Genomic DNA, 26,110 nt, shown 5'->3' with positions numbered 1-26,110 from the left:
TGATGTCGAAGCCAGGAACACTGTATTATGCAGATAAATACACCTATAGTTTTCAGGATATTCCTGTCCTCGTGATATAAGGGACACGAGTAACATGACATATCTCTTTATTTTCACTGATGCCTCTCCTCAGAACACCTGGGTACCATTTAAAGACCACTGATTTTGTTACAGCTTATTTTCCAATTTCACTCAATTTTTTCACCTGTTGTATCTTGCATTGTGTAAAATACTCAAATTTAGTGTCCTTAGTAAAACTCATTTTTAAATCTGCCAGTTATGAGACTACTATGATTTTTTCTTTTTTTTTTTTTTATATTAGCAAAGCAGTAACATAAAAACCTTGAAAAAACACAGTATAGCAGCATAAGGAAATTTGTATCTGCTCCATAGCACTCTATACTCCTTCACGCTTCCTTGAAGACAATTTTAGTAAGAAAAATCAAAGACTGTCAAGTCAACTAAAAATTTAAGTATGTGGTTTTGTTCAAGTCAGACAGATATCTGAATAAATACTTAGGCATATGAGCAACAAAACAGATTCTGATGAGTATTTAATTATTTCATATTCACCGTAGACCGATTTTTTTTAAGTTGCCTCAGTAAATAAATTGCATTCAATTGCAACAGAATTTTCTAAGGTCTGCTATAAGAACATCAATACAGTTTTATAAACCAAGAACCACAAAAGAACACCGAACGTCAAGTGTAACACTGACACAGAAATGTTGAAAGACTTTTGGTGTGCCCCTCACCCCAAGATATATCAGAGCATCTGTCTGCAAAAGACGAGGGGACATGGTGAGGGTTCCTGTACCAGCAACTGGAAACCAATAATGTTATATCATAAAACACTGCAGCCAACTGTAAATATCTCTGAAGCTCACAAAAATCCTTAGAAAGATGTCAGGTAAGTGAAGGTTTTGTGCAACAGAATAAGAAAATACTCCAGAGCAGAGAAAGAAGTGGGCTTCAAGAAGGTCATTTTGGTGGAGCAGGCAAGGCTACTTTTCAGAGGAACTCAGGATGATGTTTCATCCTAGGGATTTTAATACAACCACTTGAATATTTTTTTCTTATATGTATGATGCAGACTAATCTATTCAGATTTACTAACGAAAATTTGAAAGACATGTTCTTACTATAATCTCACCAGAATTCATCTTGAAACTGGGACAATACAAAATATGGAAGGATAAAAACACCAAGTGCTGCCAGCAGCATAAACTCACTTTATGGCAGGATTTTGTAGAAGGCAGAAGAAAAGAGCAGATTAAGGAGCTGATTCTGCACCTCCCAGCACAAGCCAGCGAGATGCTCTGCATGCTCCCTGCCCACAGCCGCATCCAGCCCAGGCAGCCTGGGTTTAAAGCATATTGAAAACTGCAATTAAAACATCTCTCTCTAAAAATGTAGGACTTGAAAAATATGACCTTAGACTTTCCAAAGCAGTTTTCAGCTCAGTGCTCTGTAGCCCATCGCCATATCAACATGGACACTTCATGTCAGCATGCCCTTTTGCTCTGAAATATTCAATGATTTCATGTTTTCTCATGTCAAACTACATGTAAAAGAGAAAAACAGAAGCTCAATACAAACTAGCCATTACAGGACATCCCAAACTATAGTTTTGATAAGGGCTGAAATCTTTCTGGCACAATATAAAAGACACTATGGAATGTTTTAAGCTTGGCATAATCCTAACATTTATTATACAGCATTTTTAGATTTAATTATCCCAACCTTGAAAAAAGCATAATTCATGGACAACACTAGAGAACCCACCTGTACAATCTCTCATCATGGTAGGTGGTGCCAGTTACATTTGGGCACAGTTACATTGAGCTGCACATTCAGAGTAATGCACAAGGGGAATATCACAGCGTTGCACTTGGCTGAATTTTGAGCTTTCCCCCTTGACTACCTTCTGGAGTTACTGGCACTTCAGGCCATTTTGACTGGATCTACATCCAGCTGTGCCAGGCAGGTAAGGACCATGCCAAGGTACCACATGCTCATGAAGGATGGGAAGCACCAGATCCAGAAAAGGATCTGGCAAGGGTAGAGGCCAAACCCAACATTTTGACCCTGAAAGCTCTTTCCTATAAGGCTCCAAAATTTCTTGTGGGAAAGCAACATCTTCCTCTTGAGACAAACAAGAGCCCAGCTCCTAACATTGAGATCCCAGAATATCTCCACCTCGTTCCCCTGCCAGACTTCATCTGGCAGCTTCAGAGTCTGCACAAACAGGTGCAAGCTACTGCAACAAGAATTAAACATGTGAAAGATTGAGACCCAAATACATAAGAAGTTTAACAGAATAAAAATCATGAACATGTAGCTGTATGAAAAGTAGGGAAAATCAGCAGATTTCAAGCACCTGGTCTGCCAGACTAAAAAGCAGGAAAGCAATGCTGAAGATCATGTTCTATCACTCCTAGTTAGAGCTGCTCGAATAATTCATTTTTGGGAGCAGGGACCAAATCGGTGTCTTGTAACATTATGCAATGTCTTGTACAATACTAGGAATACACCAAAATTATTTTTATCAGTTTACTTTTACTGAAATGCAAGTACAAAATCAATCATTTGGGGTTACAAAATTTAATATTTTAAAAAGTGATGTCTAATTCAGGACTCAGTTTTAAGAAACGCCTGAATTAAGATTGTATGTTACAAGTACAAGCCCTCATCAGAAACTTATACTTATTTGGGCCTGGGTAATGTACTGTGTCATGAATGCATTGATGATTTCCCTTTGTTTCTCAGTAACAGTTAAACATATCTCCCATCTGCCAGACTGCTGAGATTTCAATTTCAGCTTCCATAATACATACTCATTACCACAGTTAATATTAATTGGTAATCAAACAGAAAAGCACCTGAAGCAAAGAAACAAGACAAAAATAACCTTTTTATTCCCACCAGGCAAGAAGTGAGACATGGTAATAGAGCAGTATGTTTACCTTTTATGTTTACCCTGTACATAATAAAAGACTTCACCAACCAGAGTGAATAGATATTTTTCTTCAGCACCTTTGTTTTTCAAATGGAAGTATTTTATGATATGCAAAATTGCATTAAGCAAGCAAAATGACTTATTCGGTGATTTGCATACATCTTCCATGGTGTGCACAAAACTTGACAGCTGTGATTTGCTTTACCCATGCATAAATAACAACAAAATTGACCCAAAGACTTTTACTTCACATTTTAAATGTGCAGCCTACTAGGGCAAAGGAAGAGGTTATCACTTCCAGGAATACTGGAAAAATGCTTAGCTCAGACCTAATAAAAAAAAAACAATAGACAAGAAAACAGGACACAAAATGTTAAAAAATAAAAAATTATGAAATTCCTAAATGTCAGGAGATTTGTACCTAGTGACCTCTATGCTGAATGAGACATAACTATAGTTACAGAAGCTAAATCAATAGATATTTCTTTTAAATAGTAAAGAGTATTTTAAGATATTTTGAGAACTTAATATTTCAAATATCCAAATAATTGTATATTTGGAGAATACACAAAAATTTCAAATATTTGCAACTTTTAATAAATTAAAATTTAAAGCATTTCAAAATACTTTTAGAACTTTACAATAATTAAAGTATTTTAAAATACTTTGGTTAATTAATTCTACAATTAAACTTTAAGATATTTTTAGAAGTCTACTATCAGTACCCATCACTGGCCTGAATTTACTGAAGGTTTATTATTTGTTCCTTTCTATAACCATTTCTAGTTATTCAAAATGTGTGTAAAAGTAATTTTTCCTTTAGTCTAGGTAACTACACCGTGCCAATGGAAAGGCAGGTTCCTCATCTGAGGGGATGATTTTCTTCAGATTTAATCAATACTTAGGTGGGAGCATACGGAAGAAAATTACTTGTATGACCTTTGCCTTTTTGAACTATCAAGTCTAGACCATTTAAATACTTCAGTCAAAGTATCCTCTTTAAACAGTACAGGCTTTATTTAGACAATAAGCTGCTCAAGCCAGACAGGTTTCTTATTTGCCTTCAGCATGATATGCACATTGGTTACAGCTGAAAATCAAAACTACTTTTGGAGTAAGTAAGTTCGACAAAACAATACTGTAACATGAATATAAAAGTCAAAATTGAAACATAAAGTGAAAATCTTTCAGTACTAAGTCTTAAATATTTAGAATTAGAAGGAAATAAGTCAAGATAATTTAAAAAAAAATCAAATAATAATCCTAAAAGAAATCTGACCAGAAAAATGTATTCCTTCCTATCCCATGGAAATAACTAAAAATTCTGCAAATTTATCACATTTAAAGGTTAGCCACCCCCATTCTGATTTTTTCCTTCATTTTTATTTACAACTTTTACAAAATTACTTAGGGTTTGTTTGTTTGGTTGGTTGGTTGGTTTTTTTAACTTGTGAATGTCTAAATCTGGACAGCTTTTGGATAGCACTCTCGAGTTTCTAAATATTTACTTAGCTAGTTGCTTAGTAGGAAGGTAGCAGAAATTATGTTACCACCCTCATGCCACAAAAAGTTTAACAGCATTTGGGGTTAAGCACAATATGGCCTTGACAGTAGTTTGCTGTCTTGTACCGGAAGGCATATAGCATAGCACAGGAAAAGAGCCTTGAGGCATTAGTGTAATCCTCCGAGGTTAAAGTAGGAAAGCTAAAATTATTTAATACATTTTAAGCCCATAGTACAGTAAATGGTCCGTTTCTAGGAAGCAATCCTGGCTAAAAATACAGCTCTTGTTAATATGCTGACTTTATGTCTAAAAAATGCCAGAAACAGGTCTCACTGCAGGTATTTCTCACACCCCTCCCTCCTCTCATTCAAGAGTCCCCAATTCACATTCACAAACGTATGAAGCTGAAGTGCTCCTGAGCCTGGAGGTTATGTTTGACCAGGAAAAGGCAAGCTGAAAAGATGGATGATCTTTACTAACATCTTGTCAGGAGTGCCCACATCAGGGGAACCATGGAAATAACTAAAAACTCTCTAAAACTATCAGATTTAAAGTTCTGATCCCCCACTCTGACCAGGGAGTGACCACCCATGAAGGAAGACTTTCCCCACCAGACACCCCAGACCCCCAGGACGGGCTGAATGCCTGGGGAGTTCCCCTGGGGGGAACTGAGGGATGCAGTAAGCAGTCCCAAACCCCACCCTATATGCTATGATAAATTCCCATGAACAGCCGGCATTTGCCCTGTTCTGTGAAAACAAAAGCATTTCACTGTCCTAGTTTACAGCTGTAAACAGATGAAGCAATGCTTATTCATGAAAATTAAAAATTAAAAACCTCAGAAACAGAAAGCAGAATTTGGCAGTAACAGTGCTGAGGAGTTGCACCCATTTAGCTAGAGAACTGGCCAGTTCTCTAGTAATACTGGACCAGTAAGTTCAGTACCATTAAGGAACACAACACACCAGAACATGGCTTGCAAGGGATAAAAGTGCCATGAATACCTGAAAAATGGGAACTCAGTCCTTACAGGAGGCTCTGGGTGAAGACGCAGTTGTTACACTTTGTGCAACAGATCCACTTAGTCACATTTCAGAGGATTATCAATATATTAATGGAAGAATAAAATAAATAACCCTAAGCACAGAACTGCAAAGGCATCATGAATTACCGTAAACACCTTGAAGACTTTGATCACAAAATATTACACCCATCTATTCTACAGTAAATCTTTACTGAATGCATTCTTTAAATAAATTGTGACACAAAACCTGTGTTTCTAGTAGCTTGTCCCTGAAAATGAATGTACGAGTAGAAATCGAGAATGGCCTTAAAAAAAGCCAGTAAATAAATGTGTAATAGTTCTTTTTAATTACTAGATACATTTCCTATTAATAATTATTCTTATTGATTAATTATTTTGTAATTAAACCTTTATTTTTTATGTTTTCAGTCTACAGTCCTTCCTCCTTTCTAGGTGGTTTTCTGCTAGAAAGGAAGATAGATTGTTTTTGACTGCAAAAGTACTTCATCTGCTTTGCTACTCTAACCCAAGCAGCTGCAGTTTAACAGGCAGGGTTAAGGAGGAAAGGTTCAGAACTTTGGTATACCTTTTTTTCCCCTTCAACTAACTTACAATGGCAATCAGTCATGGTCTCAAAGAGCATGGGATCAGATGAAGGTCCTGTTTACTTCCTGAGTCTTAAAAGTTAAGCCCTGATTCTAAACATTTGCTGTTCTCCTTTGTTTCTTTTCTAGATATACTTGATAATACAGAGGAGATCTGGAACACCTCTGATGGCTTTGCAAGGCCCCAGCTCATAAACGGGCCAAACCCTTGCATGAGAAATGGCCCACCACAGATGCTCACAGTTAGCTCAAACCAGTTTAAGATAAAAATGCAAAGATTTCAGCACTCCTGAATGTCCTCTGCCCTCTGGATGAACCTTCTTCACTTTTGCAGCCAGCCTCCCTTTTCAGATTTTCAACAGGTTTATTCATTAAACTCCTTTTCTTCTGCCTCAAGTAGAGAGCAGCCTGGCCACCCTCTTAAATGAGAACCAAGTGTGTCCCCATCCAAAAAGTAGATAAATGTATCTGTTATGTTCATAAATATTAGCTTGGAGTAATGCACTTATCTGTTAGTAAACAGCCCTTTACATCAGTGAGGTTTAAAACTCTCCCTTTTCTCTACAATGACTACTTGGCATCTTTAAGGAGGATTTTTTTTTCTCTTTGGACTTTATATTCTCTGTCACTTTGCAACTTATAGTCACACAAGATGTGAACAGCTAACTAGGTTAATTTTTCTGTAGCTTGATAAAAGTGCATGGCTGATACCAGAAATAATAGGAATCAATCACTTTGGAAGCACAATGGTTTTGAATGGCTTTTCCTCAACTTCCTCCTTTTAGTCAGGCACACTCATACAAGCAAAATCCTATCAGAATGCATGCATTCAGTAGTTAATTATGGGCACATGCCAAGTCTGGTTTTTAAAGACTCTGATTTCAGTGAGAAACACTAAAGCAGTTTTTGCCATCTGGACATGAGGAATTATCTATGGATTTTTACAAATTACACAGTTTGGCAAGTCTTGAAAGTTTCAACCTAAACTACAGTTTTAATAGTGCCATTAAGTCACTTGTTAATGATGGATGGATACTAAAACATAACATACTTCAGGGATATTTTACTCTTCATTTCCAAGTATGCTTCAACATCATTACCATTGTTAATATTTATTTTCTCCTATGTGCATTATACCTGAAATAACTGTAGAAAGTTAACTTCCCTCTTTTTCACACCATAGTGAGATTTGGCCTTGAATCTTCAATAGTTCAATACTTTATGCAGTTTTAGAACTGTAATACAATGCAACGTGGCAACAATACATTGGTTAATATAACTATCCAACAGCTATACAGCTATAAAATCACACTGCTAAAACCCACCAGTAAGACATTAGCATACTGCAGTATATCAAGAATAAATCAGCTACTAGCACATGAAGAAGAGCCATACAACCATACAACATTATAATTAACTAATCTGGAATTTATTGCTAAAGAGCTGTTTCATTCCTTTTCCTTAAAAATGCAATATTTACAACAGAGAGTTTACGCCGTCACTAGGAGAACACCAGTTCCCAGAGCCAACACGTTCATTACTCATGATGTAACTCGCAGCATGAGGAGTTCCTTGAAAACTGTATACTACAAGGATACAGTAGTTTCCATTAGTGTGGGAACATACCACATTTCTCATAGGATTCAAAGTATTTCCCTTAGCAACAATAAATCTATGGAAAAAGATACAAGGGAGTAGTTAAAAGCATTGGCTATAAGTGAAAAGAAGTCCTTAATTCACTAGCATGAGCTAGCCTAGCACTGTTCAACTCGTAAATACGCACAAAATACTCCAGTAGTTTAGACCAATTGGATCTTAGATTTCAACGTAAGTGACTTTTTTAAATTAGTGTTTTTTTAAAGGAGGCAATATGCAGATTTTAAGGTATATTTTAGTTACAAACACAATTTCAAAGGAGGTACTTTAAAAACAAACGAGATATTTCGTCCCGTGGAAGAGGTCACCTACAAAATGTCTCTTAAAATGATCTCTTTCAAATATACCAAGATGCTAATGGAAATTTACAGGAAAGGCTGCAATTCAAAAGCCATTTTTTCATGGGTGCTTCAATCACCCACAAAAATAGTTCAAATTAAAACCCACATGCTTACTTGGATCTGATCACTTAGCACATTATTTTCCCACGAGCAGTTATGACTTAGAGAGGTGCCTTATTTACCCATCAATACGTGAACCCTTCTCCGTGACCACCGAATGGGTCCAACAGTGACCGACCTACAGTGCAGAGGTAACCCTATCAGTAAGGTGGTATAAGGCCATGTTACCTGGGCAACACTGTCAGACATACCAAAATTGGGACCTATTGGAAAAAAAAGTGATTGGGGAGGGCTGTTTATATGGGTGAGAATAGGGAAGAACTTGGGAGGAGAGAAGGGAAAATAAGGGTCAGCAAATTGATGTGGTGACTGATGGTGTTTGGGGGTGCTTATCAGCAACCCCAGACGTGATCCCTGCGGTCCTCCTGCAGAGAGCTTAGAAATGATGGCACTGGATTAAATAGTCATGCTGCTAGGCTATCAATGGGGACTGGCTTTGCTTCAGACAGAAATATCCCCCCTCCTCACACCAACCCCACTCCAGTCATGCACACCAGCTAAATGCCCCACTTGGGTTTCCTTCCAAAACCTGCAGACCAGCACTGCCTGGGGCACAGGCATGGGGACTGCAGCCCTGCGGACTCCTACTGGATCACCAGATTTGCTAATATAAAATAAACTTCCCATTTTGAAAGGTGGGACATTGGTTTTATTTATTTAAAGAGACTGCCAGTCCAACAGTGTACAGAGGTGACTGACTGATCACGTTAGATCATCTGATGGAGAAAACCAGATGCAATAATACATGCATTGCAGTGCAGCCCACATTCCCTGCCATCACTAATGCATGTCAAAAGACTGAAATGTCTGCTCTGGTGACAGTGTAAAAAGATGTTGTGTGACTGATGTTATTTTACTTATCAGAAATATAGTATAATCATACCTAGCCTTGCCCTCGCACTGTTATACAGCACACAGAGGTTACATCAGAGCAGAATTACTGACTTCAAACATTCAGAGATAATTTCTTACCCTTATATAGAATCATAGAATCATTTAGGTTGGAAAAGACCCTTAAGATCATCAAGTCCAACTGTTAACCTAGCACTGCCAAGTCCACCACTAAACCACATCCCTAAGCACCACATCTACACGTCTTTTAAACACCTCCAGGGATGGAGACTCAACCACTTCCCTGGGCAGCCTGTTCCTATGCCTGACTACTCTTGCAGTGAAGAAGTTTTTCCTAATATCCAATCTAAACCTCCCCTGGTGCAGCTTGAGGCTGTTTCCTCTCGTCCTATCACTCGTTACTAGGGAGAAGAGACCAACCCCCACCTCACTACAACCTCCTTTCAGGTAGTTGTAGAGAGCAATAAGGTCTCCCCTCAGCCTCCTCTTCTCCAGACTAAACAACCCCAGCTCCTTCAGCCGCTCCTCAGAAGACTTGTGCTCTAGACCCTTCACCAACTTCATTGCCTTTCTTTGGACACGCTCCAGCATCTCAATGTCTTTCTTGTAGTGAGGGGCCCAAAACTGAACACAGTACTCAAGGTGCGGCCTCACCAGTGCTGAGTACAGGGGGCGATCGCTTCCCTAGTCCTGCTGGCCACACTATTCCTGATACAAGCCAGGATGCTGTTGGCCTTCTTGGCCACCCGGGCACACTGCTGGCTCACGTTCAGCTGGCTGTCGACCAATATGACAACAATAAGCACATGACAGAGCTGACAACATTTGAAATGATACTCAAGAGTACAGTTTGTTCAGAGGAAAGCTGGAAAGTCACTTAAGAGATTTAGCTCTATCTTTGTGTCATTTTGCCAGGCACTGAAGAGCGCAGCCCTGGTCTGCCCTGTCCCCTCTCCTGCCGCTTTGTTGGCTCTAGCACTGGGAACACTTTGAAATTTCTGGCAATCTGACACTTTTCAACTTGCTCTTCATGTCAAGGCTTGCAAGAGAACTTAATTAAGTTTATGAGCTTTTGTAAGTGACCTTGCAAGAGCCCAATTGTCAGCACTGAAATAGCTGTCACACAGCTATTTAATTTCTGTTTACAATGGGAAAAACCTCCTAACAGAAGTCTCCGTGATATTGAGAAACATTTTACAATTAAAAAAAACAACAAGAATTTGTCTCTTAAAATGAAAACTACCTAAGTGAAACTAATCATAGACATTAATATTACATTAATAATACATTAATATTACATTGATACTTTTTAATGGTTGAAAATACATTTGAAATTAGATGTTTTGTTTATTTTTCGTGGAAGAATACAATTTATCAGTTGCTGAACTGCAAAGCTGCTTTAGTTGGCAAAGGGTGATTAAGTTTCTTCTTCCTCTACAAAAATCTGCTCCTAAAAATACATTATTTTAAGAGGAAATCAATGTCCATTCTATAGTTATATTTTGCCTCATTAGTGTTATTCTCTATCAATTGTTAATGACTCCAGAGAATATCACCATGTATTAATGCCTTCCAAGTACGGTATTCCACGCACTTATGCACAGCAAGTACTTACACATTCCTATTTTGTCAGTGTTTAGTAAGAGACGAAGTCATTAAATAAAACCTCAATTTCCTTACAATAGAAAGTATGGTAAAAGCTAGAAGAAAGTGCACTCTTTGCTAAGTGATCAACCAAACAGAACCAAAAAATTAGTTGTCTGGTCTATGAGAAACAAGTCATAGTATATGACCAACTACTGACTCTGCAAATCAAGGTTTTCATGAGAAGCCATGAGTTATTGAATTTGGGGGTTGTCCCGTGGTGCTTCTGCTGCATATTCATCTGTCTGAATCAAAGCAGAGTGTATTAACTGCTGCTCTAATTTCTGACAACTAAAAAAGGCCATAATTATGGTGAGGCATTCCAGTAACATTCCATTTTCACCATAGGCAGGAGATGTCATATCTGACCCATGCCTTCTAATAAGAAATAAATAAAGAGGTAGATATCAACAGCTGAGATAACATCACTTCGATTTCCCTGTTCCCATTGTGCTTTTGGGATTTCATTCTGGTTTTCCTGATGTCTTTAGACATTCTTGCATCTTTAGGGAGGAACTTTAACTTCACGGACAACTGAATGTCCCTTACTCCTGAATGGCCCTTGTTAGCCAAAGAAAGAGTAAGCCAGAACTTTTGTTACTTATAGTTTAACAACAGGAAACCACATTCAGAAGTGCAGCAATGAAAAAATCTGTAAAATAATATCTTGTGTATTAGTGCACTTGAAGGACCCAACAGAGCTACACTCCATTTTTTTTTTTTTAATAACAGCATCCTCTCTTAGTCTTGGAGAGATTATGTTCTTGAAATGCGTCTCTCTCAAATAGTTTACTAGTCTTATTTCAAGAAGTAATATTTACTGTTATTTAAAAATATTATTCTTATTCACAATAAGAGTACCTAGTGCACTAGACAGTGCTTTATGTATTTCACGGCCTTCTCTCTTGATTATTGTCTCCTATGGTGCATATGGATTCTTTATTCAACACAGGGTAGATATAGAGGGAAATCTGACAATAAAACCTCAGAATGACTGGAAGGCTCAAGGGAAATCATATCAAAAAGTGCAATTCACTCTTTGCCACAGGGTAGATTTCAATTTGGAAGCAAGACTTCCAGTGAAAGAAAAAGCCCACAAGACAGTAAAGCCTGCAAGTACTGACATAGATGAACCCTGCAATAAAATAATTCACACCTGAAGAATATGGTATTGGTTTGAAATGCTGAATATTCAAAAATTGAGGTGTTGTTTGCAAAGCACCTCCTATTATTTTCTAAAAATTCTGAAGATAACAAGATATTATTACAGTAATTATCAAAGTTCCTGTAGAAGTTTATCAAATTAAATTTACTTAATAAATTCTCCCAGAGTTGGTTATGAATATTTTGCATCCAGGAACCAGGTTCTATAATGTGGCAGAGGTCTCACGGAGTGGGATTTGCCCTGAAGAGCAGCCAAGGACATGCTGAAATGAGGAAACAGCATTTGGCCTGGAAATAGGGCAAGAACTCAATATGCTGTATCCAATAGAACTGAATCTATTATAGTAGCTAGATACTTATTTACTGAAGCCAACATGAAGTGAAGGAAATTAGGAAGCAGAGACAGTGGGAAGTCAGACATAAAGGCAATCCCTTAGGCCTCTGCATAGAAGGCATCACTGACAGACTCTAGGCACAGGTCTGGATTTTTGAATTCTTGAAACCTAAAGCTTGTACAGCTGTATTTACTTCTTTGCTGTTTTTTTCATGGCAAATTATTTTGAATCTCTCATGTCTTTTGAATCTCTTCTCTCATTTCCAAGATGTTTTCACTTGTGATTGAAAGTGTTTAGGAATCATGTATAATGGAAAAGAGAGAGATCTGCATTGCCAATGTGTATCTTGGGAATGTAACATATGCTTCCACATATGAAACTTTTTTGCATGTTATTGGTACATATATTTTTTCCTGTGTGACATACCTTTGCATATCATTGCCCGGATTTATCTAGTCTAGTAATCAACTGTTATATTCTGTGTTAACAAGTGATGATGCTGTTTTCATTCTATAGAAGATGTCTTACTGACACCTCAAGAGGCAACAAATGAACACTTCCTAGTAACGAGGTAAGTATATTTCTGATAATCATTCAGAGAAACTATGGTAACTGTGTTGTTTATTTTTTATTGTAGTAATTTTTATGATAGTTCTTTCTACCACAATAAATAATAAAAAGGCATGCTTTAATTGGTTTAGTTTTCTGGACTGTATTACATTCAGATTGTCTCTAAATACTCAAAAATTATTTCCACATGGGAAATCCTGCCTTCGTTTCCCTCAAAACAGGCTACCTAATGAAAATGGAGCTTAGGAAGGCTTTCAGTGTAATCAGTAGCCCTTATGAATTCGGTATAAAATAGTTAATGGTTAGATATAAATATCATCTTATGAATGAGTATAAATAGCAAGAAATAAACAGATACAGAAAAGCTTGAGCATATAATTAGTAAATTTCCATGAAATTCTGATCAATTGTATCCAAAACTTTATTACTAAAATATGGACACATTTCTTGAATATTTCTCATGAGCCTTTCTTATTGTATGCATAATTTTTGTTCAGCATCACACATTACTTGAAGGACAGTATAACTTAATGGCATAAAATAACTGCAGGACATTACAAAATCTATACACAAGCAGAATTCCAGTTGAAATTTAGCAACCATGACAAGCACAAGTATTTTTAAAAGGGAGCAAGATGAATCCAAACAGAAGATTATACTGCCTTAACATACAGCGCTAGCGTGTTCAACACAACATAATATTTCTATATAATCTCTAACATTAATCAAACATGAAAGGGTTAAAACTTCCGCATCTTCCTCAGTTTTTATAGAGTCTTCCTAGTGTTGCAGTATGTTCTCAGCCCTAAGTGTCCAGTAGCTGCTCTCTTCTCTCCCTTTCTATTTCCCTTGGCTACTACACTTTTAGGAATAATTCTCCCATTAATGCACTGATGATTTGAGTGAAGAACTCATAAATGCTTATGCAGTTACATGCTTAAATTTGTCATTCATCACTGGAAAAATAAACCATTTATACTTTAAACACTCTGAGCCCATTGACATCTCTAGAAATGCAAGATGCATCTGGCAATTTGTCACAAATTTAAGTAACAGGCATATTTCAGTCAGCTTTAGTCTTTGCAATTCAAATACAGGAAAATTACATTGCAAATTTATACTGAAAGTTTCTCCGATTTTAGTAGTGGCAAAAAAATTAGAAAAGAAAAAGGGAAATGACAATAGAAATAACTAACCCACTGGAATAGATAGCTGGCATTCCTGTATACAGTTTTTAATGTCAAAGGTCAGTACAAATACTACTGAGAAAAACAGGCATAATTTTCTTTTATCCACAGATGCTTCTGTAATTCTATTTCATCTCAGACAAAATAACCTTCAAAGTCAGGTTTGTATTTTTTCCTACGCTTTCCTCTAAACCAGAATAAACCGAAGGTCTCTAAATAAAGTTTCTCTTTGTCAAGACAGTTCAAGGCAGCTCAGATTGATTGTGACTGGGTCAACCAGTAACTTCTGCTGCCTTTTTATTAATGCTTGATACTGGAAATCAAACTAACTTTGACATCTTAAAAAGGGGAAAACACATTCCTCTTACCTTCCCCTTTGTATCTGTGTGGTTACAAAAGTTTGTAGAGATCAGAAGTAGCAATTAGACATCTGTGGTAAATGCTTATGTATGCTATTACACGGTATTAAGGAAAAATACTCCAGGAAAGTTAACTTCTCATTACTGTATGAAGTCAGTCACAACAACTTTCTACCTTTAACATAAATTGTCCTCCAGCCTTTTTCAAACTGCTGCCTGGTAGTCACGAACTCAGCACAGCACACATAAAGATGAAGTGCTAAAATTAGTGATAGATTCCAATTTGGAATCTATCATTAATTTATTTTTCAAACACGATTGCTTAATTTTAAAGATCAAGCAATCTGCCTGAGTCAAGCAGTGTTATCAATAGGGATGTATCACCCACATCCAGCCCAGACTCCCAGGGCCAGCAGACTGAGTGCAAATCACAGCCTTGCACACACAGGCTACTACTGCCTGCAGAAACTGCCATCAGTGCGACTCTGCTGGTACAGCCCAGCTGCGGTGAGGATGTGAGCAGAATCCTCGTTCCCCTGATTCAAGGCAAAACTTTCAGAAATTTCAGGGGAAGCAAGTCCTGTAGCTTACAGCAGACTACTTTAAATTCTGCATGCCCTGACGACCTTTCTGCTAATCGGATTATGCATGTAGCTCCAACCAAAACCAGTGGGAATTACACTGATAAATAAGTACAAGAAAAACCAGAAGAGGAGATAATATGTAATTAAGCCTTTTGCCTTTTGTTTCCTAGTGCTTTGAATCCCCTGAACTTTCTGTAGCACACCACTTGAGTCCTGTGCAAGCAAAGGGAGACAATCCGGCAGCTACAGTAGTTTTCCCACAGGTTTCCCTCTGAAGGGTGGAAACTACTCAGGCCTGCCGCTATAAATAGAAAAAACCTGGGCTACCAGTGGACAGAGCCAAAGTCCTCATCAGAACTTCACCGAGGAAGCTTGCTCTATCACCTGAGAATGCTAAAAGCTGTCTCCAATAGAAATTAAGGACTTGATAACAACCAGAAGGAAAGCAAATGACAACGTAATTTCAGTCCATGATTATTTGACAGAATGAGTACCACATTAGCGCACATTAGGCCAGGCGGAGATGGAACCAAAATAGCACCTTATTGATTTACCAAGAAAAAAAACCACTTCATAAACATGAGATTTCCCCCCCCCCCTCCCCCCCCCAATAACCTTGTATTTCAGCCAATACTATCTACGGCTGTTTCAGCTATGTCAATCTTTAAATGTCAAGGGTCATGATTTATCAAAGGATGAAGTCCTCCATGCAAGCCAGAGTTCAGTCATCTATTGCCTTTTGTGCCATAGACTACTTCAGTTACTGCATGGAGAGATCTTTAAGCTCACAGAGATACTGTTGCAATCAGCAGTTCTCTACTTCGACCTTCCATCAGATCCTTGCCTACCCTCTTTCAGTAACATCTTAAAACAACCCCTTGAAATGAGCAGTAGCTCTATTATTGTTCCACAGACAGGTGACATTTCCATCTTCAGTATTTCCTGACTTCACCCAAGTTTGTAGCTACAAGCAGCCTCCTCACAAATCCAAACCAGAGTAATAGCATGCCTGTAAATAGCGAGTGCTTCTGTCCAAGCTTTCCTCCTTCGTGTACCTTCAGAACCTCAAGCAAAAAGAACTCATCCAAAGGAATGTTTTGTCCTCTCTGTTAGGAACACAGCAAATTTCATTTGTATTATCATTATCCTCCATGTTTCGGGGTAAACCCATGCTCAAATAATTTTTCAGTTATTTTCAAGCTTTTTTCACTGTCTGTTCTTCAAACTACTTGTTTAATTTCTTATTTTCAAGTTGACCCCAAATGGAGACACAAAAATAGAACTCTTAATGTCGCCACACCCTCCTCTTGGTATTTTTGCATTTGTTTAATCCTTCCTTTCTAATACTATCACATCTCTTAAGATTCAAAGCTCTAGTTTGTCTTTCTCTTTATCTCCATTTTCTCCCTTTTTATCTTCTCCTCTCCTTTTTTCTTTGACCATTTAATCCTCCATTTTTTCAAGTTACTCCATGTTTCAAGAGTTTCCGACTCAATATAACTGAACTATTCTTTACATTTTCCACAGATGCCCCATCCTCTCTTGAAACATTCTGAGCTGGAACAAGCATATTTTACTACTGACATCCCATCTTTCATCTTTCATCCCTCACTTTCTGTACCATTGCAACACTGTGTGTACCACCATGTAACTTCTTAAGTAATAAAGTGAGATAGAAATATCAGTCACTTTTATTAGCTCAGGGAATTCACCGGGAATTGTAATTTAGTTAATTACATATAAGTCAGTCTTCCTCCTCTGTAAATTCCACTCCTTTGAATTTGAGTGATACTAGGTGTGTGACAAAGAGCGTTAATAAGTAAGAGGACAGAGATAATGGATACTTTGCAATCAAGAAGATTTATCTCTTAAATACCAACAATGACAACTCAATTTTAATATTAATAAGAGCAGAAACATACTGTGTATGCACTCTTAAGCATCCTAACTTATGGTAATAGCAATGCAGCAAATTTCCTACCCATCCAAACCTGTCTTTCAGGGAAGAAGAATTACTCTACCAAAGTGGGACACAGACTTTGTTCTTTTTTTGCAGTGGGTACCACGATCTACAACTACTGACAGCAGAGCATGGCAGGAGGCTCCACAGCTTTCAGCTAAAGAGCTAGAATTTATTTTTGGATATCTGTGGCTCAGTGACCTTTCTGCTCAGTAGGTTGCCTTGGCATGAAGTCAAGGTTTGCAGCCCTCCAGCAGGGCTTGTATGGCTCCAAAGGCCAGAGGACGTTTGGATAGGAAAAAAGGGCTGTATCTGGAACTCTGTAAGATCATGCTACCCTTGAAAATTACATCAGGTCTTTCACAGAATACTTAAAAGTGTTTACTCCTGTAATATGCCCGTAGAACAGATTGGCCAAATAGTTTACAGGAAATATAGGGAAGAAATCTTTCATTAACAGGCATAGAGCAGTATTTTGAAGACCCTATGGTACTTCAAATTTATAAGTTCCTTTAAGCTCAAACCTCACTATCATCTGCTGCTTAGGTCAAAAACATCGTTTTAAAAAACGCCACCATGTCCCATAGCTGCATTTATTGTAATCTATTGGCTTTTTCACAGGTGTAGGTCCTACCTACAATTGTCACAGAGCTCAAGGACAGGATTGCTTGTATCTACATAAAGTAACAAACAATAAAATTGCTTATATAGGACAATAAAAATTAAATTCATGTCAATAGGAGTCAATTTAACAAAATTATTCCATTAGGGATAATTAAATGGATGCATTTTGCAAATCAAATATTAAAAAAACCCAAGGCATTAGATGACGAACAGATTTTACAGTCATCTTGTCTAGGTCAGCCTCAGTTCTTCCCAGAAACTTTCAAAAACATTCACATGTGGCAGCACCAACAGACTTTAGAGAGAGAAGTGAAAATATTCTCTACGTAATATAAAACTGAAGTCACTGCAGCTCCTCCATGGCCATTTAATGCATTTAAAAAGCCACACACCTTGTGCAGCAGTGACCAAAGCTTTCCTCAAAACCACATGCACAAAACCAAGGCTGTAATTCACACGTCTGGAAACCCTGGAGCCTGTATCGAAGTCATGCAGATCTATCAAATGGTATCTGAAGAGCTTCCAGGGAAGAAACATCCCACTAAGAAGCTGTCAGTTCCTCAGCTCTTGAAAGACATGAGAAATTCATTTCTCAGCCTTGCGATTACTGAGGTGAGGGTCCTTGCAGCAGTCAGGGGGCTGTCAGACACATTGGTGCAAAATGTTGGCAAGGGTCCCAGAAGCTGCCTAGTTTTTAAACACTGTAGCAGGTTGTTTTTTTGTTGTTGTTTTTTTGTTTTGTTTTTTTTTTTCCACAGGGGAAGGCACCCAGGGAGACACTTCGAAGCCCTAAATGGGAAATATGAATTATGCAGGTAGCAGTCTTTTGTATGAAGATACACCAGCATAGCATGGTTTCTGTCCTTAAGAACCTGTATGCTAAAGACACAAAGGATCAAATGCCAACTTTAATTACAGACTAACATAAATTTAGCAAACACACTGATTCACCAAAGTCCTTGACCACAATCTTAAGTTTTAAGCAGGTGAGAAATAAGCTGAAATTTCAGCAGATGTTGAAATGCTTTGCTAGATTATAACCAAAATTTTTTTCTTGCACTCATCCTTGTGATTCAGCCTTGGACCCTCATATTTTCACTGCATTTGCACAAAGGTCAAGATCAAATCATCAGACAGGTAAAACTTCCAGAGTCAAATTCCAGATTTTCAGGGAGCTGAAGATAATCTCCACTTGTTGGGATTTAAACCAAGTGATACTTTGAGCAGGTATCTGATTCTGTAAGATGCCCTTGTACTTCACTGCAGGGTATCTCAGGTTTTCAAAACATTGGAACACAAAAAAAAAAAAATCACTATTATGTTCTGAAAAATTCTCATTACTTGTTTTAAACATCCTCAGTGAAATAGCTATTCTAACTTTTTTTTTTTTCATTTAAAATACTGGTCACAAAATTATCTTTAGAGAAGCATATTCATATATATCTGAAAAAAGGCATATTTATAGAAACTTTGTTCATCCTTTTGTACTTACCCAGGACACATTTTTAGCCTTGGGTGTTTTTAGCATGGCAACATGCAAGGCTGAGATGACCAACAACAGCCTCACCAGCATGGAAAGTCAGATGGAGGGGTAGTCCAGGTGCCTCTGTTACCCCAGTCCCTTAGCCTGGCTGACTCAGGCACACTGAGCATGTGGTCAGGTAGCAATAAAAAAAGTCATTTTTCTTCCCAATGTACAATCCAGTCAAACAGAGACAAATCTTTGCGAAATATCTGTCTTCAGCAGCAGCTGGCTGTATTTCTGTATATCCATGAAATCCAAAGTTGCCTCTTCTCTTGGAAAAGTTAAAACTGAAAGTCAAAAGGACCCACTCCCACAGACACTTGACCCTTCCACCGGGAAAACGCAGAGCCCGGTTGCCCACCGAGCTTCCACCCAAGCACTGAGCTTGTAGGAAAACGAAGCCCAACAGTGGAAGCCACTTGCCTTCAGAGGATGTTGAAGAGACGCCCGGTTGCTGGCTGCACCATTTAACTGCTGGTATGCCTGAATATTTCACGACCCTGGGATCTTCTGAGTAATAAAGAGAATTACGATCTCAATGTCAATAAATAATGCACGCCAACAGGTCGTGCAGGTACCTGTTGTGCCGTGCGTGCCCACGGTGTGGCGGCTGCCACTCCAGCCCCACTGAGGGCACCTGTTGTGCCGGCACCTCTGCTGCGGCGCTGGGCGCACCCGCCAGCACAGACACGGGTCCCAGAAGGGGAATCAAAAGCAGAACATCACTGTCCCTGCTCGTTTCTCTTTGTTCCTATGCCCTTCTGTCCCTTTACTTTTACCTCCTGTCAATCTAGATTACCAGAGCAGATCCAGGCTAAATTTTGCAACTATCACTAGTGATTAGAGTGAGTTGATTGAAATCGGATTATACAGGAAGACCTCTGCTTCCTCACTCAGCACGCGGGCCACTACCATTTGCAAAATACTTACGCTTCACTGCACAGTATGAGAGCATTTGGAGCAGTCCATTTTAAGAGAAATGGTGCAGTAAAAACAAGACAGACTGCGCTGTCTTTAAAAAGAGAAAAGGGATCCTGTTTTTACTGGCTGCATGAATTTACAGGGGAATGTTTCAAACCATTTCCAGATGGAAGAGTTTTGCTGGAGTCTCACGGATTCACCAGAAAGCATGGTATATCAAAGAGTGGCATTATGTACCTAAAGCGTCCTGTGTACCTGATTGCTACTCCTCAAATATGGATCCAGTACAAGCATAACTGTGTGGCGTCTGAGCACCGAACATGTGAGAAGCATCATCCTTCCCCGGGGTAACACCTGCAAATCCTACTGCCAGTATCTATGCAACTCACAAACAGTCTAATTCAAATGTGCTTTTTCCAAAGCACATCATTAAATGCACGAGAAAGTGACCTGCCTGTACCATATTCAAAAATATATATTCATTTCTTTAAATACAAACACAAGCTATCAAGTAAAAAGGTAGGACGTATTATAAAATTATAGTGCCATTGTAAAACTGTGTACTGAATCTTGAAAAGAAGAAAACAAAAATTAAAATACAAAAGGAGAGGGGTGGAAAAGAACAAGTAAGGGGCCAAGATAATAAAAACCAATAAAAAATGTACAAAATTCAGTTAAGTCCAGCTGACAGACACTGTGAATGTGACACAGAGATGCAGTTTGCATTACAACATACCATTTTTCTAGGATTTCCTGAATAATAACTTAATATTATTATCTACTCATGATACAGACCTAGATTTTGCTCCAAGCATCATCTGTCACTTTCAACTCATTGTTTAATGTATTTGTATAAATGCAATGAATTTGTGATTCCACAAATTCAATTTGTGGATGGCTCATAAATTGTTTGTGGGTATTAAAGTAATTTTAAGATCTTTTCCAAGATGACAAAGTAAACTTTCTATTTTGTTAAAAGAAACTCTAGAAACTTTTTACCCCGATTGGGACAGACAGAAAAGCAAAATACATGTATTTTCCAGTGGCAATAACCATCCGATTTCAAAATAATTTCAGTCTTCTGCAGATTTGTAGCCCACTCTGAAGGTAACTAGAACAAGTTTGGTACACTCTGCTTTGCATATGCTACAACGAAGGCTGGTATGCACACAGTTTTTTAATAGATCCCCCTATTTTTAATCAGTCCATCCAATCTCATGGAGATGAAGCACTACCCATTACTGGCTCATCGGCATCTTTAACTAGAAGAATCTGTAAACCTTGATCTCTATCTAGGAAATCAGCAGCTGATAAACTCTAGAAGTTGATGAAGTAGAACAATGTATTTGAGACAGTATGAATTACTGGGTAGTTCAACAGCAGGTTTTTCATTTAAGAGAAGCATCACTATTGTACTGTAGATCTTCAAATATAATCCAGTAGGCAGAAATCCTGCCGGAGTTAAGGAAACCGTAATTAACTTCTGAAAAAAAAAGCCTTACAAAGAATGCAACTATTAAATGTTGTCTATATTTGGGGGAAAAAAAAAAAGTTTCTAGCCTTTTCAAAAATATTGAGATATAGAATACCTTGGATATTACAGAACAAAATTTTGAAACACTGTACTACCGTATGTTGGCAGCCCTACATCAGGACTTAGGTTGTATACATCACAGGTCAGTACACATTCCAGGGAAGACAATGTTAGAAAACAGCAGGTTGAACTTGCGTCCTTCAGTGAAGCTCAAAGTTGGATATGTATTTGTATCTCTAAATTGCACTAGTACTTTTCACGTCATCCTTTAAACGAGGAGACCATTTATGAAATACATATATTTTGAAGGTTTCAGTGAAAACTGCAAAGATCAATGTTAAAATACAAGCTCATGTACATCCTTCTTTCTAAATTTGAGGATTCATTTACAGGTATATGCACATCTTTATCTATCTTGCTAAACTATGCAGCACTTCTTCTGGGTTACAGAGACTCTCCAAAATCTTATAAATGTTCTCTCACATGGCATACGGAATAACTTTATCTATAATCTCAGAACAACTCTGGCATTGATTTTCATCGGTGAGGCACATTCTTCCTGGATTCATCTTTACATGAATCATATATCAAAGATATCTATTATCCCCTTTGTTGTTCACGCTGACCACAGAATCACTTGCCAGCAAGACATTAACCAGTCACTCATGATATACCAGGTTAACAACAGATGCACAATGACAAACAGAAGCTCAGGATTTATGCAGTTCCTCTATGATGATTTTTCTCCTGTCTGGACAAGCTGTTGCATCACCAGGAGAGGGTTCATTCAAATACCTGATATGTCAAGTCCTGACTGAAGTAAGTCAGAGGAAATACTTCCGGTTCAAGTCCTAAGCACAGAAATACTTCATAGTGATAATGTTTTATCTTTTAAAACAGAAAAGATAAATATTCCTTGTCCTGAGAAAGAAACTATAAATTTTAAAAACCGACACTGAAAGGCAGAAAGAGTAAAAATTCCCTGAGGCAGCAGTGTAATTAAGATGGCCAAATAAAGGCCTCCCCCTTAAAAAAAAAAAAAAAAAAAAAAAAAAAAGCATAAACCACAGATGGCAATACACAAGCAAGAGTTTTCAAGGTATGAAATGCCATAGAACAAAGCCTGTGAGTTAACATTGTCTGGAGACAATAAACTGCAAGCCAGTCTTGAAAACTTTAGCACTGCTTACTGATTGGAGCTGCCTTCCGTTCATCAGTGACACATAATCAGGAAAAGCTTTTTAGGTCATGCTTTTGTTCCTGTTAGAGGCATATACTTAAATGCATTGGATTCGACTTCAGTACCAATGAAGACTATGGTATTTTTATCCATTCATTTCTATTGCAACATTTCTAGTCTAATATATGCTTCTCACCAAAGACAAAAGAGTGCATATGTTATGAATAACTGTGTGCTATAGATCTCTACTTTTTTTTAATATCACTGGAATAGATCTCTGATAAAATATAAATTACTTGTGTGAGATGAATACATTGTTTCATCTCATATATAGTTTTGTTAGCAGTAGGAAACTGCCACTGACGTTCTTTTTTTATAGTGACAAAATATCTCTTACATACGATATTTATAGCATGCATGAATACATATTGATACATATGTAACACCGGCAAATATCAAAATAGAATTCCCACATACTTTGATATCAATTTATTATTTCCCTCTATCTGACTTTGACCATAAAATGATAAGATACATGCAAGTAATAAAATAAAAAAAGCCCACAAAAAACATGAGTTCGGGGAGGAAAAAACCAGATGAAAATGACAGAAATAAATGCAAAGGAGATTTCAATGCCATTCTGAAACAAGTTAGTTCTTAACATGGAGAAATAACTTCAGAAGTTAATTTGCTTTCCACTGATTGAGAATCAAGCAGATACATTAAACAGTCAACACTTGTTTCATTGTTATGTCATTATTCTCTGTAATTCCCCAAATTCCAATGGAGTGAAACTAGTAAGTTGATGTCAGCAGGAGCAACCTGAAGCACCCTAAACAGACTTCAGACTTGAACTTGAGGGTTTTGTGATCTTTGCTGAATACGCACTACAGTCAATATATAATCGATAAAGGAACAGGGCTGGGAAAAGTCTGCCTACAGCCGATTCCTGGGAAGAGGGGGCCCTGAAGAGTACAACTCCCATTTTAGTCCTGGGAAGGGGAAGAAATGGCACAAACCAGCATACATAAATCAAAAGAAACATTAACTTAAATAGGCTATGTAACATAAATGAGGCTGCCACTGTGGTAATCTCAGTTCTACTTAATAAAATTACCTGGAAATAAATTAAAAGGTAAGAATTTCCGGGCTTCTCAGAATGCTAAAGGTAAGCACCTGCACATTGCATGCTTGCACAGACAGAAACACTATAAACATACATCTGTGCACTTATAAAGGCATAAATTTCTACTTCCCAGTTGAATTTTCAGTTTCTACAGTTTTAATGTATTATACGTGTATCCCCAATGAAACAATCTGAGTTAGTGAGTCCATTTAGATGCCAACTTACAAATGTGAAGGGAGTCACCACCAGCACAGCAGAAAGCCAGCACATCTTTTCTGAAAGTCCAAGTACGATGTATGGACTGGATGCTGTGTACTAAGTGCTGATCGCGGCACACACCACATACCAGGCTCTCGTCCAGGCCCCACAGCACAAGGGCAATAGCGTCCTCTAGAAAAACTCTCTCTGCAAAGCTACACTCAATTTTTAAACGATTTGGACTCAAATAAAACTGTGGATGATTGCCTCCAATAAGTGTGCTGAAGTTCAAATTCTAGTAGTTGGGCAGGTGAAATAAAAGGGTATGTGACTGGACAGACATCCCTACAGCAGCGTGGCAACTTTCTGCAGTGAAACACTCGAAGTACAAGAAAGATTCTCAATAAGATGTTAAGCAGTTACTAGAAACAGTTCTGTTTCAAATATACCATGTCTAGACATGTTAAAGAAAGAAAACATTTCATGGAGAAATTAATGACTTTATTCCATTCTGAAAGCTAGAGAATATGAGTATAGAGTTTGTTACTTTAGTATCTAACACAAAGGTATCCTACAGTATTGTCAATGGTGTACAACAGATTAGATCAGATCTGACCCTGTATACTGTGCTAAGAAACATAAACTTGGTCCCATACAAACAAGCTGGAAAACAGCTGGCATTTGAGTTTTCTCCTTCTTAATATTAACTCATTTCACAGAATTTTAGAGCAGCAGCTGCTGATGGCTTGCCAGACATGTGCTCAAGTAAAATTAACTAAATTTATTCCCTCACATAGAAGGATTTAGAAATACTGAATTTTACTTAAAGCAGCTAATTTAGTGCCAACAGGATGCATTACAAATTCCTACTGCAAAAAATAATGAATTAAAATACAATAAAGGTTGAAAATTTAGATGCTAACAAGACTAGAAAGTCAGAAATCAGCCCTGTTATATGTAGGACCTATGTGTAATCTTTAATTCCAGAGGACACAAATCTCATTGTAGAAAACAGAAGGTCCTCATCAGATGAGCAATGCTGAACAATAAACCAAAAATGACAGACACATTCTGCACAGGTTCATCATGCCTCATCTCCTTTCTGAGGTTGCATTTCTTGTACAGTCACTGCATCAGATAGTTTTCCTGTCTTTGATGAGCATATTTTCAGAAGATGCCTGTGAGGGAAGATGCTACTGTTATTCTAATTTGATAGCTGGAATATCAATTCCAGATGAGTCCATTAGTTAATGAGGACTCTAGTCTGAGAGGGTTCTGGTCTGATCCTTCCAAGAATTTAACATTCTGTAATACTTTCTGTATTTAGAGTACACTTGTGGACTTCCGCTGTATTGCATACTCAGCAGTTTCGCAAATAAATCTTGATCAATTCAATTTTGAGATCACAGTTGTTTTAAGCCAAGTATTCCCAAATGGTGGTAAGCAAGACACTTAGAGAATGATCTGAATCTCTCCTTTAAGCAAAATGTCCAGCCTTGCCAGGAGCCAAACAAGCACCAAATCCATTTCCATCTTATTCATAAAACTATCCTCTCTTCCTGTCCTACATTCACTTACTGAGCTCCTACTTCAGCAAGAGTGATGCCTCACATCAAGAAAATGGATTATTTTTTTTTCCTGAGTATCAGCCATCCAATGACGAATATAGCTGTGATCTTCGGAAAAAGAGAATGTGGTTCTTTTTGTCTTTAAATACTGCACTGCAGTGTATACACACAATTCTAGGGTGTTTCAGCTTTCAAATAACTGATTTCCTAATCTCAACACTTTATAATGCAGAGGTTTTCCTTTTTTTATTTTTTTATAGGTTTTAATAAAAGTCCCAGCACCATCACCACCAGAAACAAAACCATATGAATAGATGGAATTATTTTGATTGCAACAAGCTTCATGGTACTGCCTGCAACTGTCCTCAGTTCAGAGCTGTGGCTGAAACAGATGCATGTTGCCAGAGCCATTTCAATTTGGCTCCTCAAAATAAGCAGACACTGGAATTAACGTGTCTGCTCTCTAGATATAAAACAGAAATAACAACATAACCTTGCAAAGAACTGCTGTAAATATGCTCGTTAAAGTTTGAGAAGCAATTAGATGAACATTATAGAAGACTGCACTTC

At 37.8% G+C, this 26,110-nt stretch overlaps 2 protein-coding genes across 31 annotated transcripts in view; one reads left to right on the top strand and one right to left on the bottom strand.

Moving 5' to 3' along the window:
- CACNB2 (calcium voltage-gated channel auxiliary subunit beta 2) overlaps positions 1 to 26,110 on the bottom strand; it is a 259,039-nt gene that overhangs the window by 144,591 nt on the left and 88,338 nt on the right. The window lies entirely within an intron of this gene.
- The window catches only part of LOC148057653 (uncharacterized), a 69,780-nt gene that overhangs the window by 31,827 nt on the left and 11,843 nt on the right, over positions 1 to 26,110 (top strand). For 6 of the 27 annotated variants that reach the window (XR_015708646.1, XR_015708621.1, XR_015708617.1 and 3 more), the window contains 2 exons: positions 12,721 to 12,775; positions 14,073 to 14,122. Coding sequence is in view for 10 of the 27 variants with exons in the window: in XM_087776335.1 (XP_087632461.1) it covers positions 12,721 to 12,775; positions 18,247 to 18,303; positions 19,236 to 19,404 (281 nt within the window). In the remaining 17 variants the exon portion in view is untranslated. Of the gene's footprint in view, positions 1 to 6,221; positions 8,148 to 12,720; positions 12,776 to 14,072; positions 14,123 to 15,074; positions 15,098 to 16,431; positions 16,578 to 16,960; positions 17,612 to 18,246; positions 18,304 to 19,235; positions 20,709 to 25,800; positions 25,830 to 26,110 lie in introns of those variants that run through there. The other 21 variants (XR_015708628.1, XR_015708619.1, XM_087776387.1 and 18 more) reach the window with 13 other exon arrangements.

This window comes from Nipponia nippon, unplaced genomic scaffold (assembly GCF_047370975.1).
Source record: "Nipponia nippon isolate SJK-2023a ecotype South Korea unplaced genomic scaffold, ASM4737097v1 scaffold_1, whole genome shotgun sequence".
Lineage (NCBI taxonomy): Eukaryota > Metazoa > Chordata > Aves > Pelecaniformes > Threskiornithidae > Nipponia > Nipponia nippon.
The sequence above is the reverse complement of the archived record's forward strand: the minus strand, read 5'-3'. Positions and strand labels throughout refer to the sequence as shown.